Source organism: Lycium barbarum, chromosome 4 (genome assembly GCF_019175385.1).
Source record: "Lycium barbarum isolate Lr01 chromosome 4, ASM1917538v2, whole genome shotgun sequence".
Lineage (NCBI taxonomy): Eukaryota > Viridiplantae > Streptophyta > Magnoliopsida > Solanales > Solanaceae > Lycium > Lycium barbarum.
Window position 1 is genome coordinate 129,689,547 of NC_083340.1, and position 17,360 is coordinate 129,706,906.

Genomic DNA, 17,360 nt, shown 5'->3' on the forward strand with positions numbered 1-17,360 from the left:
AAGCTTCGGTTGTTTCAACTTAATGAAATGGATGAATTCCGGTATCAAACATATGAGGGTGTTTCCTTGTACAAGGAGAGGATGAAGCATTATCATGATAAAAAGATCCTCAAACGGGATATCCAACCATATGATGATGTCCTATTGTACAACTCACGACTGGAGCTTTTCTCGGGCAAACTGAAATTCAAGTGGTCCGGGCCTTTCCAAGTGTAAGTGTTTCACCCAATGAAGCAATTGAATTGAAGTCTTAAGATGGGACTTGAACTTTTAAGGTGAATGGCCAAAGGGTGAAGCAATACCATGGCTGTACTAACGGTGACATTTTTGTATTATGATATGATATTTTGCTTGTATCAATTTAATACTGACAATAATCAATTTAATATTTACATATATTGTCAGAATACAATAAATTTATTTACTTTAAAAGTTAAAAAAATGAAAAAGAAAAAGAAATTAGTACACGTATGATGTTAGAAAGTGTAAAACATAAGAAATACACATAAAAATAAATAAACAAATTACACAATTGAATATTTTCCTCATTTTTATGTATTTTTTAAAAATTACAACTTTTAAAAATATTTACTCTACGTAACCCAATATACAACATTATAATGGGGAAAAATCATTATACATAATGTATCAACTTCGTATAAAGTGTATAAAAGATTTTTATGCACGATATATTGAAAATTGGATGTTTATACATAAATATAGGCTACATATAGTAGTCTCTCTGTCTCAAAAAGAATATTACATTTCTATATTTAAAAATAAATTAGCTTAAAACTTTCTTCTTTACCTTTAATAAAATAATTTACAACCACATAAATATAAATATAAATATGTACCAATTGTTCTGGGTAAAGCATATTTTAAAAAATAGACATAGAACTTAATTTTGCAGGAGTCAAAATTTTGCGTTCTCTACCAAAGAAAGCTCTCACTGCATCCAACGTTTCTCTCAAATCCTCAACAAAAAGTAAGTTCTATGCCCACTCTAATCTACATATTTTGTTTGTTTTCTGTCTGCAAATTTTCTTCTAGCATTATTATTAGGCAATTGGGTTGCGGAATATACTTCAAAGATAAAAGTATATACTCGTTTCTTGTTATGTGAATTTTTGTTTTCTATATAATAAAGAAAATTAAAAACGGAAACAGGTGGTATTACTTGGTTGTGAACCAATGGGACTTGCTAATAATATAGTTCTGGGATGAACAACATAACTTCATAAAATATTCAAGTCATTATCGATTAAATGAGTACTACTTAGTAGGAAAATAATTTTCCTTTTTGTGAATTTCATATTTTAGTATCAAAATCAGTTAAGAAAGACAAAAAATTAAAAAGTTATGCAGGGCGGGGCGGGGCGGGGCGGGTTGGAGCCTTCACGGGTTTGCCCCGCACCGTTTGCCCTGCCTAGGTGTGGGTAAGTTGGGGGTATTGTAAATGAATTTGAGTTTAGCAGATTTGGCTTGTATTTTGACAAAAAAAACATGTGTTTGGGGGCCTTGGGTAACACCAATGAGGTAGAATAATTACTATTTTGGTGTTTTATGCCAAGGTAAGTCCTATGCCACTCTAATCTCCATATTTTGGTGTTTTCTCCTTTTCTGCAAATTTTCTTGTAGTATGCAATTGGGTTGCAGAAGATACTTGAATGGTTGGGGAGCATGAGGTGTGGGTAGGTTAGGGTCTTGCAAATGAATTTGAGGTTAGCAGATTTGTTTTGTAACAACCCACAAGTAAGGTCTGGGGAGGGTAGGATGTCTACAGACCTTACCCCTACCTTTGTGGGTGTGGGGTAGAGAGGTTGTTTCCTATAGAGCACAAAAAAACATGTGCTGGGGGCCTTGGATCCTTTGGTGGGGCTCGTTATGTTTTTTGGGGTTGATAACTACAAGTGCTGATATAATGCTATTGAATTTGATTTTTGGGTTTTCTCTAGTTTTAGCCCTTCGTGATAAAGGTTTTAACTTTTGTAGATTTGGCCTTGGTTTTTGTCATATATATGCAGATAATAGGAGTGTTTCAGTGCCGACAATCCATAACAGGGGCCAGAAAAGGTAAGTCCTATGCCACCCCGATCTCTATATTTTCTGTTTTATGTCTCCCTCTTCTGCAATTTTTTGTTTTTAGTATCATTAGGCAATTGGGTTGAAGAAGATACGAGAATGGTTTTATGGGTAGGTTAGGGGTCTTGTAAATGAATTTGAGGTTAGCAGATTTGATTTGTATTTTGACTATAAAAAGCATGTGTTTTGGGCTTTGAGTCCTTTAGAAGGGATTGTAATGTTTTTTGGGGTTGAAAACTACAAGTACTGATATAATGCTTCAATTTTGATTTTTGGGTTTTCTCTAGTTTTAACCCTTGAAGCTTGTTTCTCTGTATTGGTCTGACTGTGATGCAAGAACGGAATTGGGAAGAAATCTAGCTAAGAACTAAGCTAAGCTAAAATTATACCACTAAAGAAAGTTAAGGGATATTTTCATTGATAGAAACCCAGAATGGTTACATGGTAGGAATATAAGGGAGAAGCCCTACCTAGCTTATGGGATCTAAAGAATTATTACAAGGAAAGTTGGGGTAATTGAGTAAATAGATAAACTAAACTTAGGTACAATAGATGAAACTTGTGTCCTTCTGCTATAAATCAACTCTCTACAGCTGTGAACTACACCAATTGCACTTGGTACAACCATTGCAAGCATCAGCTCATCTTTCTTACAATAGCTCCTAAATTGATATTGCATCAGAATGTCCTTCATGAGAAAGGTTTCACTTTTGTAAGATTTGGCCTTGGTTTTTGTCCTACTAATGCAGATAAAATTGGCCAAGTAATTATGGAGAAACGTATGCTGTGATGACCGAAAGTTTTAGAGTGAACGTGTCACGTGTGTACTATCTATGTTAGATACAATAACAGTCCCGTAGTTGAAGGGTTATTATCATTGAAACAACGTGTTAGAAGGAAAGAACATCGCTTCTTAGTTGCCGGATAATTTTTTCTTTTGTTCTAATGTTGGTGAGATTGCTGATAAAATTTGAAGGTTACAAAAATAGTCTTTGGACCAAAAATGTGAATGAATATGAAATCTGACAGTTGAGACTTCGTACTATTTTGAACTAGATGTTGTCTTAGATTGTCCAGCTGATGACAATAAGTTTCAGTTATGAAAACATGACCATCTACAAGACTACAACATCTTACACTAGGTCCTTTTGTCCAAGTGGAGTGCTCGACGTAGACAATTAGCCAAAAGGTTGAATTTTGCAATTTGTGCTTCATAAGAATATTAAGATGTGTAGACCCTTGTAGAGTTTCCAGTGTAGACGGATCCAGAAGTGAGTCCATAAACTCGCAGAACTTGTCTAGCTGACTTTTATACCTATAATTAGGTGACACTTGGTAACTCAAAATTTACACTGGGTATGTTGTTGTTGTTGGTAACTCAAATTTTAGAATGATAATAATAGATAAAACGATGAGCAGAAAGAACTAATATAGAATTCTCATACAGATTTTAGGATTCTAAGCAAGCTCAATCCTCAAATTCCTAATTATCATCTAGTTCCCTGCCTGGAACTTACTGAATGATTTGTCAAGCTTCCACTCTCTTAAAGTATACATGGTTATTTAACAAGCTAACCCTTAAAAGGCTGAAGCTCCCCTTCTCCTTTTCTTTTATTTGGAAGGAAACAAAGTTTCCAGAAATTGTCATTGAAAAAAAATTAAGACTAACAAGTTACTCCCTCTGTCAAATCCTATGATGACTACCATAAATGATTGTAATGGTTAGGTCTCACTCTATTGTTTTGTGCCTTCACTAATTGTTTAGTGTCTAAATGACATTGTTAATGTGTTTAGATATATTTATCTTTTGTTTTGTGCCTTCACTAATTTTTTTCATGTTTCACTACTCTTCTCTGAAACCGCACCAGCTGCTTCTTCTTAAACCCTATTATATCATAGTAGAGGTTTATCTCCAAACTAAACTGTCAATGGATATGGAAGAAGATACTCCGACCGCCCAAAAATCCCATATGAGGAAACGTGGAAGGCCTGAAGATGATTATGATCGTGGAGTGAATCCATCCACCCAAACTAGAAGGATAAATGCAATCATATTAGCAAATACAAAACCAAGTTACTGTCTAAAGAGAGGGATAGGGAGTTTACACCATGATTGTCAAAGTTTACGGTCTGAACATCGGAGAAGACTGAGGCGTTTGCTGCAAAAGTTGATGAGGCAACATAAATATGCTGAGGCTAGTGGTGTAATGAGTGTACTTCTTAAAGGGACAACCAAAGAAAAAGCCATATTGAAAACTCGGACCAAGTTTACGGTACTAATCATTTCAATCCAATTACTCCCTCTATCCCAATTTATTTGATACAGTTCGGATTTCAAGAGTCAAACTTCTTTATTTTGACCTTGAATTCGGACATACAATCTTAAGTTTTTGAAAAACAATAGACATTTAGAACTATATAAAAAGTACTACAAGTCACAATAATTAACAATTTAAAATATTTAAAGGGCATACGAATAGATTGCGGTCAAAGATTTTCTTGTTTCACTCTGGAAATCCGAACTGTATCACATAAATTGGGACAGAGTACTTCGTTTCTTATAAGTCGTTTGGTTGCTGGTTCGAGACTTAAGAGTTATGCAGATATTAGTAATGCAGGGATTAGTTATAAGGGAATCTAGAGGGGTTGTTTGGTTGCTGGAATAAGGATAATAATCACGGGATATTCCATAAGATTATTTTACCGCGTTTGTTAATGGGTATTATTTAGTCTCAGGATAAGTTATCCCATATAGAAGGTGGGATGAAATAATCCCATGGAATATCCTTGTCTGTCCCATCCTACCAACCTAACGACTCCAATTTATGTATTATTTATGCAGGGATTAGTTATGTAGTGCTTAGTTATTCATGTATTAGTTGTTCCGTCTTCTATCCTGCATAAAATAATACATATATTCCCTTATAACTTATGCTTGTATGAGTTATGTGGGTTTCTAAAGTGCAAACGAAGCACCGGATTAGATGTGTTGAGTTTTATACAGAGCAAAAGAATGACACCAAACATGGTATTACTTGTCCAGGATTTAATTCATGAAGAACTTTGCTCCTAACCAGCTACCAAATGCCCCTAAAAGTTTTATTGAGCAAGAATAGTTATGATTTAATATGATTTCTAACATTTTAGGCTGCTTTGGAGCTCATTGAGCATATTAAAGGCGAGACTATCAGTACAAGAAGGATACAAAACATTTATGAGCTCTGGATGAAGAAGCTTGGACCTATGAAATACTGGGCTATGAAGGTACAATTAAAAAATATTAAGTATTTGCTTATATGTTTGTTCATTAGTTATATATTTCTCCAAGTTGCTCTTTTTCAAATTTTCTGTATCATTTACTATTTCCTTGTGAACCTTTATATGCAATATACTACCAGTAAATTTACTTTTCTTTAACCCAAAAGAAGTTCTAAAGAACAAGATCTTCTTTTCGTGGAAATTCTAAGTTTGTTGTTGTTGTTCATTAGCTTTATACTTCTCATTGTTGCCTTTTTTTCAACTGTTTTCTATAACATTTACTATTTCCTTATCGGGTACCTTTTATATGCAATGTGTTAGTAAATTTACTTTTAGTAATCCAAAAATAGTTCTAAAGAACAAAATTTCCTTTTCCTGGAAATGCTAAGTACATTGACTATTGTTTTTGTTGTTATTTTGGAAATCGAATATATAATATATAGTTCAAGGTGGTTAAAATACTAGTGACATAACTATATGGCCTCTGTAACTACTTTTGATGAAGATGATTGACATTGTATAGTTAAGATAGCCATGGAGCTCTTCAGGATCCCTGAGGGTAAAATTGCCATTGATTATCATGTTTATAAATGGATTTGTGTCTTTGTATTATGTATGTAACTATGTAAGTCACAAGGTGCTACTGATAATGAAGTTTGAGATTGAATTACTATATGTCTGATGGCATGTCACATGTGAACCCTGACTTTGAGGAGTTTGATTAATTATCATAAATTTGATGCTAAAATTAGTAATCATAGATGTTTGGAGCTCACTTTTAAAAGCATTGGGTTTGTAAGTGGTAGTGGTAGAGATGTTAGTATGATTTTGTGTTGCAAACTTTATGAAAGAGTTATAATTGAATTTCACCTTTATGGTAGCTCATTTGAAGTGTGAATTGTGGCAGGATCGTTTTGCTGTTCAGTTGGAATTCATCCTTTTCTGTCTCAGAAGTGGGAACACACAGGATGCACATCAGGGTGCCTTATAGTAAGTCTTGGCATTTAATGAATAAGAATTTATCTTTCTCATCTAGGTTGGCGAAAATCAATTGCCTATTAACGGAAGAAAGTTTCATTTAGTTTTTGAGAAAAGAGCTAAAGTTCTAAAATAGGGTCCAGAGCTGAAAACTGTTGTGCTACATCCCACTCTTTATAATGGTGTCGATATTGTAAACTAACATTGTACTATCACCTTCAGAGGAAAATGACATTCTCTTGGAGAGAAAGACTCCTAATTAATGATAATTCTATTTGCAATTTTTTTTTTTTTTTTTTAAGAATGATAATTCTTTTGCAACTTTATTTATGAAGCTGCAGCACTATTGGCTTATTGGTGTGATTCTTCTTAAACTAAATCATTACAATAATGTGGTTGACACTGTCAAAGGAGCAGGTTCTTGTAATATTTTGCGGTGCTTAATGTCGTCAAAAGAGTAAGAGAATAACCCTGCCACTCCTCCACCCCAAGTTGTCATTGTACATTGAAAAATAAGAACCCACCTTCTCATAAATAGTAGAATAATGGAGAACAAGGGTGGTCCATGGATAGGCCAGAATAGTCCAATTAGGAGAAGTATGTCACATGAAATAAAGTGACTGATTACACATTCAGGGTGTGTCAAACTTGTTCCACATTTTAGGATGACACCAATTATTATATAAACTAGATGGTCTTTCTTCGGGAGCGGTGTTGATAGTTGCTACTATTGGAGTTAATAAAAAGAATTTTAACCGTAAATACCTGTTTGATTTTTGAAAATGGCTGGTTTGACAAGAGTGGTTTGGATTGCGCAGCCATTACATTTCGGAAGATACAACCTACTTTTCTTATATATTTCACTTGGATTTAGATGAATCAGAAATCTGCCTTTGCGAAACGTGGTGGATATGTTAATCTTAAATGTGTCCATGATAGTCTGATCAGGCAAAATTGAGAAATATCACTTTCTTCTGTTTCTCTGGATGTCCAACTTTAAACCAAGTAAATATGAGTTGCATATTGAGAAAGCTCTGTGTTCTGTTATCAATGTTTAATATAAAAATTTGTTGGACAAATATGTAGGAAATGATAGTTCGTCAAATTTTTGGTGGCAAAACTGGCTACACAAAATCTTTTCTTTTAGGATGAATGCTCTTTTGGAATGTCAATCTAGTGTAGCATTTTTATATATGTTCGTTAAATTCCAAAGGCTTAATGTACCCCCCTGGCTGTGATTTGTATCAGTCTCATGCAGGAACGTGGTTTTGAGAGTGATCCAGTCTCTAATTTACTTGTGGGCTTGACCTTTTACCAGTTATGGTATTCTACTATCCCAAAGGAGTTGCATTTGCAAGAGTTGGATAAATCTGATAGCCCGGTGCAGTCAGAGACCTTTGAGGACAGATTATTTATGTCCATTTTAAATTCAGAGGGGCATGATGCTGTTGAAGGCGAAGAGGCTAATTCTCCATTCCATTGTGATTCAAACACCTCTATTAGGAATGATAAAGAGATCTTGGGAATTGATGTCAGTCAACAGAGAGAAGTCCCCATGGTCGTTGATGATAATGTGCCGGGAGAAACACAAAATTACAATTTTCAGCCACAAGATTTTTACGTGAATTCTGCTGAAAGAAGTGATCATGAAGGTTCTTCTATGGATCTGAGTGGTGATGTGCCCTATCATTCCATATTCTACAATCGCGGTGAGTTGTGCTCATGGCTTAAATATAGGCTGCTGTATAGTCATATATGAATTTCAAAAGTTTAGAAAAATTTGCTTTTACATGCAGAAAACACTAGAGCCTGGTTTATGGCAATTAGATTTGGACTGAAAAAACATTGTCGGAAACAGCCTCCCTACCTCCCAAGGTGGGGGTAAAGTCTGTGTACACTTTACCCTCCCCAGACCCCACATTGTGGGATTTCACTGGGTATATTGTGTGGTTGTGGTTGGACTGAAAAAACGAGTTTACCTCGTCTTGAAGCAAAGTTGAAATTATTGATGACTGATTAGAGTTGATTTCAAGAATGAACGTGTCTCATAATCATTTGAATAATTACCTTTAGTTTGTACAGGTTATTCTATAATATGAATTTAGCCACTAATTTTGCTTTGGGTTTAGCCATTTAGGTAAGTTTCAAGTATTAGCATAGGTATACTTTAGCCAAAAAAACAGTTACATATAATAGCATAGGCATGTAGTTATAGGCAAGGATTGTCTGGATCTTCTTTGGGCCATTTAGAATGAGTGGCACTAGCATGCTTCTGAGTGCGATGAGAGGGAGAAGCAGCCATAAGCCTCCCCTTATTTTGGGTTGTTGCAAAAACATGCCTCATGGGAGAGAGAATTGGACTTTTAAATTAATTTATACTTCGGATGGTGGCAACTGGTCCTCGAGTGTATGCTTCAGTTTTCGAACGGGATGATGTGGAGATGAAGGAGTCACAACTTTAGGTGAGAGAACATCCTCTTGGAATGTTCTCAAAAGGCTGAAAAGGCAGTTGACATGAGGTGTATAGAATATGTAATTTCTAAGCCCTTCAATCCCTGTGAAGGTGGATATTGTGTTAAGCTTCAAAGTTCATGTATTTCTATCTGCTAAGAATCGTATTTGAGATATCTTATGTTCTTCTTACTGATAAAAGATTTAAATCCTGATATTTCTTACTCTATTCAAATGTAGGTCTTCCATTGTGGTTATTGCCTTTACAATTGCCTTCCTCAAATGAAAATTTAGAGGATGACCTCAATATGCACCGGACCTTGCGTAATGACCACTATAAGAGTGCAATAAAGTATTTACGACATGCTTTGTATTCGAGTCCGCCAGTACTCGAAGCTTTTCATCCTTTAATACAGGTAATTTCTTATGTCCAAGAAAGAATTCGTACGGGTAATTTTTCATCAACAAAAAGAAATCATACGGGGATTTTTTCAAATTATATTTAGAACAGCTTTTATGTACACGTGCTAGGAAGTTCATGCATGTTCACGCTATCCCCAACTCTCGAAAGAGGATTCCATAACCCCTTATTGGTTGGTTATATGTGTCTGTTTGTGTATCTCTATTTTCTGCATGCTGCTCAAGAAAGATACATGTCCTTTGTGTTAGCTTCATCAGATTAAACCAACAGAGGAGACCTCCTTTTTGTAAAGAAACCTAAATGAGACAAGTTGAACGCAGCTTGAGCTCAAAATTAATCTTGTATATTAAACCCGCCCCTAAAATTAGTTTCATCTCAAGCTGTTTGTGCTCAAGAACGTTAAAAAATGTAATACTTATGAAAGCTTTGTAAATATAAACTTCTTTAATGGTATGTCCGGATAAATCAATTATGCAGTTGTCTCGATATTTGCATGATAAGATATTAATGTTTCCTAGTATAATTCAAAATGTTTATTTTCATATATTAAAAATATAAATTAAAGCTTGAACTTGCTTATTGGCCTTTTCACTTTATTGAGCAAGCTGGACTTTGCTTGGCTGAATGACACCTCTACCTACCCTGCAAAAAAGGAGGTTTGGGGTGGGTGTTTTGGTGGTATGGGGGGGGGGGGGGGATGGAAGCAATACAAAACGGAAATGCTAAAGAATTCAAGAATATCTTTGCAAATATTCCATCTTATTTATCCTATATTTCAATGTGCTTTTGAGTGATACATTTAAGTTAATGTATGATATGCTTTTCATTTACTTGAACGTCACTATCTTGGCAGATGCTGCTGCTTGGGGATCAGGTGAAGGAGGCTCTTGATGAGGTGGAAAAAAATTCTCCATACTCCAACACATCATTTCAGTTGAGGTAACTGTTTCTTCCTTGTAAAGTTGAATATAAGCCTAAAAGATAATAGCGATGACGACTTTGAACTTCTCAGACAAAAACAGTGTTGGGTACTAGTATATCAGGATTTCTGATATTGGGTTTGATGTGAAATGAATGATCAAAGATTGAAGTGGTGTTGGTTATACATGTTGCCACTTAAACTTTTATTCACTATTTACAAGAGATCATTTATGGAAAGTGATCCAACCTTTAGTTTCTCTTAACCAGCCCCAATTTCTATATCTATCAAGCGAATCTCCAATTCCTGAAACAAGATGCATTTGACTCGATATTTACATGAAAAGATATGATCAACCCTAACTTTGTCTATATCAATATTAAGCCAAGCCCCAATTCGTAAAAGAATTTATCCGGAAATTTGGGGATTGATCATTTGTGACATAGATTATAGCGCTTCCAGTGAACAGTGATCTTCTTGTAGGGCCTTTTGTGCAGTGTGCAACTTTTTGTGGTCCATTGTTCAGTACTTAGCTTCAAGGTACCCTGTTCTGTACCATATGCCTATGTTAGAACATAAAAGCTCTTAAAACTGAATAAAGCGTAAAAACAGCAAGAAAGGATTAAAATTCCAGCATATCATTAAACATGGAAACTTCAAAATTGAAACAAGGAAAAAATAGCCAACTTCATATCTAACGTTCACTTACAAAGTGGGTTGAGATAGGAAGGTGGAAATTTTTTCCTTGTTTAAATTCTGAAGTTTCCATGTTCTTGATATGCTGGAATTTTAATCCTTTCTTGCTGTTTTTATTCTTTATTCAGTTTTAGGAGCTTTTATGTTCTAACAGCTTCATCATCTTTTACTGCTGCACCAGCTTTCTCTGTCTGTTGGAAGGATTTGATACCATCATTTGCTCCCTCACTCTTCAGCTATCTTACTCCTTATACAAACAAAAGGCATTTACCACTTGTGCAATGGTACTAACACAAATGCGCTGCTCCCCGTATCTTAGAGCTCATGGGCCAGGATCCTTCTCTTCAGACGTACTTTATTAAAACAAAAGGATTACAAGAGAATATTCAATAATATATGACAATTTTCTGTATTGAGTTTCTTGTCATGTCATTAGTTGAGTGCTTGCTGTAAATCCAATCATTATCTCTTTCTCCGGTTCATCTAATTTCTTCTGGTTTCGTTGTTCTTTATCATGCAGGTTGAAAGCAACTATCTTGGAGCATTTTGACAGTGGAAACTATGTCAAACTTGCAGCAATCTTTGAGGAAAATTTGGAAAAGGATCCTACATGTAGCCACTCATTAGGGAGACTCATCAGATTGCATAGAAGTGGTACATCCTTACCTGAAAAATCATTTTATTCACTTTATTTTGGACAACTTTGTAGCAAGTGTTTGGATCAGTCCAGACTGATAGAAAAGCGTACCCCAATGCCAGAAGGCTCCTGCTCAGACAGGCTCTGGGGGAGGCAAATGTAGACAGCCTTACCTCCTCATTGGAGAGGTTGGTTATTCGAATCTTGGTCACCCATATAAACAAGAGCTTCCTCCATTGCTACAAGGCCGCATTCACAGTCCAAACTGATAAGGCAAAGCAAATTAGGAAATTGGAAGTCGAGACTATTTGCTCGGCTTATTGATGTACCCCCTAGAGAACTGAATGATCTGCATTAGCATTACATATATATATATACACACACCAGCGAGTTTCAGATCTCAAAATATAAGGAAACCAGCTTTGTTTATTTACAGAAAACTCTTAGGAAACAAGCTTTGGAGGATTACCTTAGTTTTAGATTTGTTGATTATAGGAGATGATCACTGGAAAATCAGAGGGTGTTTGAAACTTGTGCAGTAGATTCTACCACCCCTCAGACCCTTACCTAATCGATGAAGACATCTGTTTGCAACAAGAAGATGCACGTGATATTGACGGAAGGAGAATTCAATTAACTTAATAGAGAGATCTTGACATCTTTTGGTTGGTTGGGTTAAGCTCATGCATTTGGAGTCCTTGCATGTTTTTCAAGTTCCTCTCCATGAAAGTATAATTGCAGGAAAAAAAAAAACACCAAATAACATTTTTTTTTAGAAGTGCAAATTATGATTTCATTTGATTACATCGACCTTATTTGTGTGTGTGTGTTAGGGGGGGGGGGGGGGGGGGGATTATATTTTGACTTGAAGTCATGTGTTCTTCAACCTGAAGAGAAGTCCCATTTTGTGGAACTGTCCCAAACGAAACCTTATTTTGCAATTGATGCATCATTCATTGTATATTGATTTTTTTTTTTTTTGTCCTGTTTTTCCTTGGGCTTGGTTCATATCAACAGCAGGAGAGTATAGCACTGAAAAGCTGGTGGAAATGATAGCTTTGCATTTGGATGCTACTCATGCAAAATGTGACACATGGAAGGAGTTGGCTTGTTGCTTCCTGAAACTTTCTCAATGTGAAGAAGACTGCATGTCTGTGTGCTCCAATGGTGAAGATAGCAAGAAGCAAAAATTCACGAACCGGATTAGTCAGATTCCAAGAATATTTAGCGATTATGAATCCAGCAAGTCATGGAGGTTCCGTTGCAAATGGTGGCTGACACGCCACTTCAGCCAGAATATACTCACTTCAGATATTGCTTCAGGTACTGCTTCATGGCTTTCTCGATAGCATGTAACTTACTTGACATGTTTACCATAATAAATGTCCAAAATTGAAGCTTTTGGGGGCTTGATCTTGTTTCGAGGTGATCTATTCTGCCGTATTGGATTATTTGGGTCTAAGCTCTCAACCACCTTGCCCCTTACGTTTCATAGTTGGAGGAATTTCTTGTGTTTGTCTATTCTCAACTTTCTATCAGCACGACAATCTGTTCACGTATTGCTGAACCACTTTCGAGTTTTCTTTGCCTAAAAAGAGTTGTGAAAAGCCCATGGACTCCAACAGAGAAAGCGTCTGGTGATCCGGCCCTTACGTTTTTGTAGTTTTTCGAAACCAAACTCTTATTTGATGCCAAAGCCAAAAATTGTTTTTAGCTAGTAGAACAGATGTACAAGTTTAGTTTAGAAGTCTTAAAATCCCAATTATTAAAAATTCTTATGACATGGTATTCTGATGATTTTGTTTGTACTGCTGAAGTACGGCATCCTGCTTTAAAGTAGTTACCATGGTTTTTAATTTTCTTCCGCTGAAGTAAAACATCTTGCTTTAAAGTGAGGCATAGTACTTCTAAGGGATTTTCATCCTTTTAGACGGACTTATTTAGGTATTGCTAGTATGTGTTTGTATTCAACGTTGTATTGGATGTGAAGCAATGCATATAGAGTTTACCTACATACACTACAAGGTCATCTGAAAGATATCTACAGGGAACACTCTGTAAAAAGTGAGATTTATAATATTGAAAATAAGTTAGATTACCTACTATACCTAGTAATGGCTACTTGAGTGTAAAATTGCTTTATATTTTAAGTGAGATGTATATAAGTTAAACTCATATATATATATATGTATATGTGTATATATATATATATATATATATATATATATATATATCCGACAAATCTTTACATTTTAATATTCTGGTTTGCTTGTTGAGCGCAGGTGATTGGGAACTGCTGACATACAAGGCAGCCGCTGCATGTTACCTTTATGGACGAGAATTTATCTATGTTGTAAAGGTTAGGGAGTGTTTGGAAGAGGAACCAAATAACAAGAATATGTCTTCCATTTTGCAAATGCATGCCAACAATTGTACTGGATTTTATTTCAATGTACAAAAGTAATGAATATGCAGAATTGCCATCTTCTTTCCCTTCTCTTTCTTTGAATTTAGGCAAGTTATCCCCCCCCCCCAACCCCACCCCACCCCGGGCGTGCGACGGTTTCCTTCTTGGAGTTATTGTCGTTTCAGGCAGTGCTTGTTTAGTCATAGTCCATTTGAAGATAGGGTATAGGCCAGAAATTAGAACCCACTGATTTGCTTGTTTCCGTCTTCTCCCTCGGTGTGGCCTGGATCCATGTGTTCCTAGTTGAGCCTAAATGGATGAATGAAGAAGCGCGCCCGGGTAAAACTTCAAAAGCTCTTGATTTGCCTATCCTCCTAATTCTTATTCTGGAGATCATTACGAACTGCCTACTTTTAAGCTTATATCTTACCGTTGCAGTCAGACTTATTTTATGTTTCTTTTCTCTTCAAAACGATTAGAAGGAAGGCAATAGCTCTTCAAAAGTCCTCTTACATGCAAGTAGGGAGTTCAAGAGATCTTGAACTGAGGGGTAATTCCATTGCTTGGACTTTACACAGTATATAGGATTGAAGGCGGCCAAGAGTGTTATGTAAATATGACCGGTAAATGGTTCCTGAGAATATTGGGTCATGTCTAAATCAGGATTTATAGACATTTTTTTGGTTGTATCAAAGAGGTGTTCCCTCTGCTAAAAGGCAAAAGATTTTGCCTTAAAAACTTTTTATTACCTTTTTTTTTTTTTCAAATATCAATTTTGACAGATCTTTACTGTAATAAATTTGAATTCAGTTACAATTGGATTTTGCCATTCTTAAGCCGTAAAAGTTGGTACTTTTGTCTTGATGCATGAGGATTTACATCTAACCCCTACTTCCTCTATTTCTACTATTTGTCATAAATTCTCATGTATCAAGACAAAAGCACCAACTAAAATTAGAAATAAACAAATTTAAATATGGTAACATCTAATTCTACTTCTTTATCACTAAGCGATCATTTAGAAGACATGGCTGGTGATCCCGTTTGTGTTTCCTTTCAACGATGAAGCTTAGCCCCTATCGTCTCACTGATCCCTATTATTTGGAGGTCATATCTAGCATTCAGAATTTGTCTGGATTAGGTATTGTTCTCGCTGCTCGCACCTAAACAACGTTTTACCTCTAGATGTTCAATCAATTCTTGCGCATGTATTTCGGGAAGAACTCGCTTGCTCTGATTCGAGTGGCATTTCACCAATAACCATAACTCATTCTTCAACATCAGTCGGTTCGGATCTTAATTTCTTCATTCTAATTATAGATAGATTACTCAGGCTCGGATCCATAAGCGATGATAATCTCTTATAAAGACTTGTTTTTGCTACGGTCCGGTAGGTTCCCTTTAGTGTAAAGTTCACATTACTTTTTAGCCTAGGATATACATGATTTTAGTTTACATCGCTACTACCCCATGTCGATGCAAATTGAATTTCCAACGCAACAAGAGGCTTTTGCCAATGCCACCGACATTGCAATTTAATACACCTTACCCCACCTTGTAAGTCAACAAGCCTTGAAATTGATTAATTACACTTGAAAATGAGGTTCTCTTTTTATTATTATTACTTAAATAGGAAGGTATTGACATTTTTCTCTATGATATGATGAAGAATATTCTTAGCAAAATATTAAATAATTATTTTTGGCGTTTGGTTGTCATAAATATTTTTTCAGTAAAAGGCAAAAATGACTTATTTATAAGTATCTCCACTATCAAATTCATATTAGTGTTCCAAACAACACTTGAAAAAAGTATTGTATATATCTTGTAAAAGGACTACTGAACTAGGATAATACAAAGAATCATTTGGACCTTAGCACTGTTCACACAAATGCAGATATCAGGATGACCTATCTTGTAACACCTCGTAAAATTCGTACTAAATTATATTCATGACTCAGGAGGTTAGAAACCCAAGAAGGAGAGTGTTGGAATCGAAAAATATGTTTCAGTTCAGAGAACCCAGTGTTACGCTCCAAGGGACGGTCCGTAACGTGTGTTACGACTCATCATTCATACCGTAATGGGTAGGCTTGAAAAATCACCGTCTCGTAACTTTTGGACCAAAGGACGGTTCATCGTGACAAACCGTAACATGAGTTACGGCCCGTAACGTGGCAGCGTAACCCGACCCCAAAATTCAGAACCTCATTGGAAATTTCACGCATGTTACGGTCCAGTGTTATGGACCGTAACATGTGTTACAGACCGTAACATGTGTTACGGACTGTAACAAGGTCTGTAACGGTGCCGCGACTGAGACTATTAAAAGACGGGAATTCAGTTTTTATTTCACAATTCCCATTCCTCTCAAGCCCTAACACGAAAATTCTCTCCTCTCAACTTCTCCAAGCATCAAGGTAAGCCCCTTAAGACTATCCTAAGTGAATTCCATCAATTTCTCATGAATCCTAAGTAGAAATTTCATGTTCTTAACATAAGGTTTTCAAGAAAACCCACCTAAAGAAATTCAAGGCCAAGGATTTGGATTCTTCTTCCAAGAACAAATTTTTAATACAAGTTTGGAGCATTAACAGGTATGTAGAGTTTTTATTCACGTGTGGGAACATCTTTGTTCTTCCCCACGCCATATACTTCCATGATTATACGCAAGTTTTCCAGAAACTAGGGTTTTAGCCATGTTCATGATAACCGTAGGTACATGTACTATATTATATTAAGCTTTGTGATATAATCTCGTTCTTGTGTTTTTGATATTTCATTTTGATTATTGAGAATCTATCCGTATTCCATGAAAACCCATATCCCGTGTTCCATAGGTTTTTGCATGCATGTTATTGAATAAAAATGCTTATTTCATGAATATCCTAAATGTCTACAAGTTTTCATGCAATTGTATTAGATAATTATCTTCATGCCATAATTCAAGATACATACATGCTAAATACAAGTTATTTCATGAAACCATATTTGCAAGTTATTTTGTGAATTCATGATTACAAGTCATTTACAAGTTAATTCACGAAAATCATGGGCTTCTTAGCCAACTATATCATGTTCATATTTTTGGGAGTTGCACAAGTTACCGAGAAGGCTAAGATAACCTGAAACTACGTAGCCACTGTAGGACAAGGATCGCTCCGCCCAGTTAGGATGATTCCTTAATTTTCCACTGAATGGATCCATCAGGCACGTTACACCTTATACCCTGGCAAGGTATGGGGGCTCTGCTGGTCCGGCGAGGTACCAGACTCCACGCACCCACGTGGTGATACCATGTTGTCGGTTTATGAAATGTTCTCCCTACTTACCATGTTATTCCATGTCCCACTTATTTCTTTCAGTTGCTTTACATACCAGTACATCCAATGTGCTGGCGTCCCCTTTTATTGCCCGAGGGCCTGTATTTCACGATGCAGGTACTGATTTACAGGACGACGCATCTGTTTAGTAGGACTCTGCACGTATCAGCTTATTGGTGAGCCCC

At 36.0% G+C, this 17,360-nt stretch overlaps 1 protein-coding gene across 8 annotated transcripts; it reads left to right on the top strand.

The window, feature by feature from the left end:
- Positions 1-867: 867 nt before the first annotated feature.
- On the top strand, positions 868-13,938 carry LOC132636448 (uncharacterized). 8 transcript variants are annotated; one of them, XM_060353315.1, is made up of 11 exons: positions 868-988; positions 2,028-2,076; positions 3,954-4,358; positions 5,233-5,349; positions 6,251-6,333; positions 7,570-8,030; positions 9,013-9,188; positions 10,047-10,132; positions 11,329-11,462; positions 12,463-12,768; positions 13,728-13,938. In XM_060353315.1, the coding sequence occupies exons 3-11, from the start codon at positions 4,014-4,016 to the stop codon at positions 13,907-13,909; spliced, it is 1,890 nt and encodes a 629-aa protein (XP_060209298.1). In that variant the 5' UTR covers positions 868-988; positions 2,028-2,076; positions 3,954-4,013; the 3' UTR covers positions 13,910-13,938. The 8 variants fall into 8 exon arrangements, with proteins under 8 accessions (XP_060209298.1, XP_060209303.1, XP_060209300.1 ...); XM_060353317.1 differs by having other exon boundaries at positions 913-988; positions 1,996-2,076; XM_060353316.1 differs by lacking the exon at positions 868-988 and adding an exon at positions 1,274-1,574 and having other exon boundaries at positions 1,996-2,076.
- The last annotated feature ends 3,422 nt before the right edge of the window (positions 13,939-17,360 follow it).

Excerpts from the sequence above, each read along its gene's own strand:
- LOC132636448 (XM_060353315.1), top strand. The coding sequence starts at position 4,014 with ATGGATATGGAAGAAGATACTCCGACCGCCCAAAAATCCCATATGAGG. Across the intron at positions 4,359-5,232 it reads AAACTCGGACCAAGTTTACG|GCTGCTTTGGAGCTCATTGA; the intron begins GTACTAATCATT and ends CTAACATTTTAG. Across the intron at positions 5,350-6,250 it reads TGAAATACTGGGCTATGAAG|GATCGTTTTGCTGTTCAGTT; the intron begins GTACAATTAAAA and ends GAATTGTGGCAG.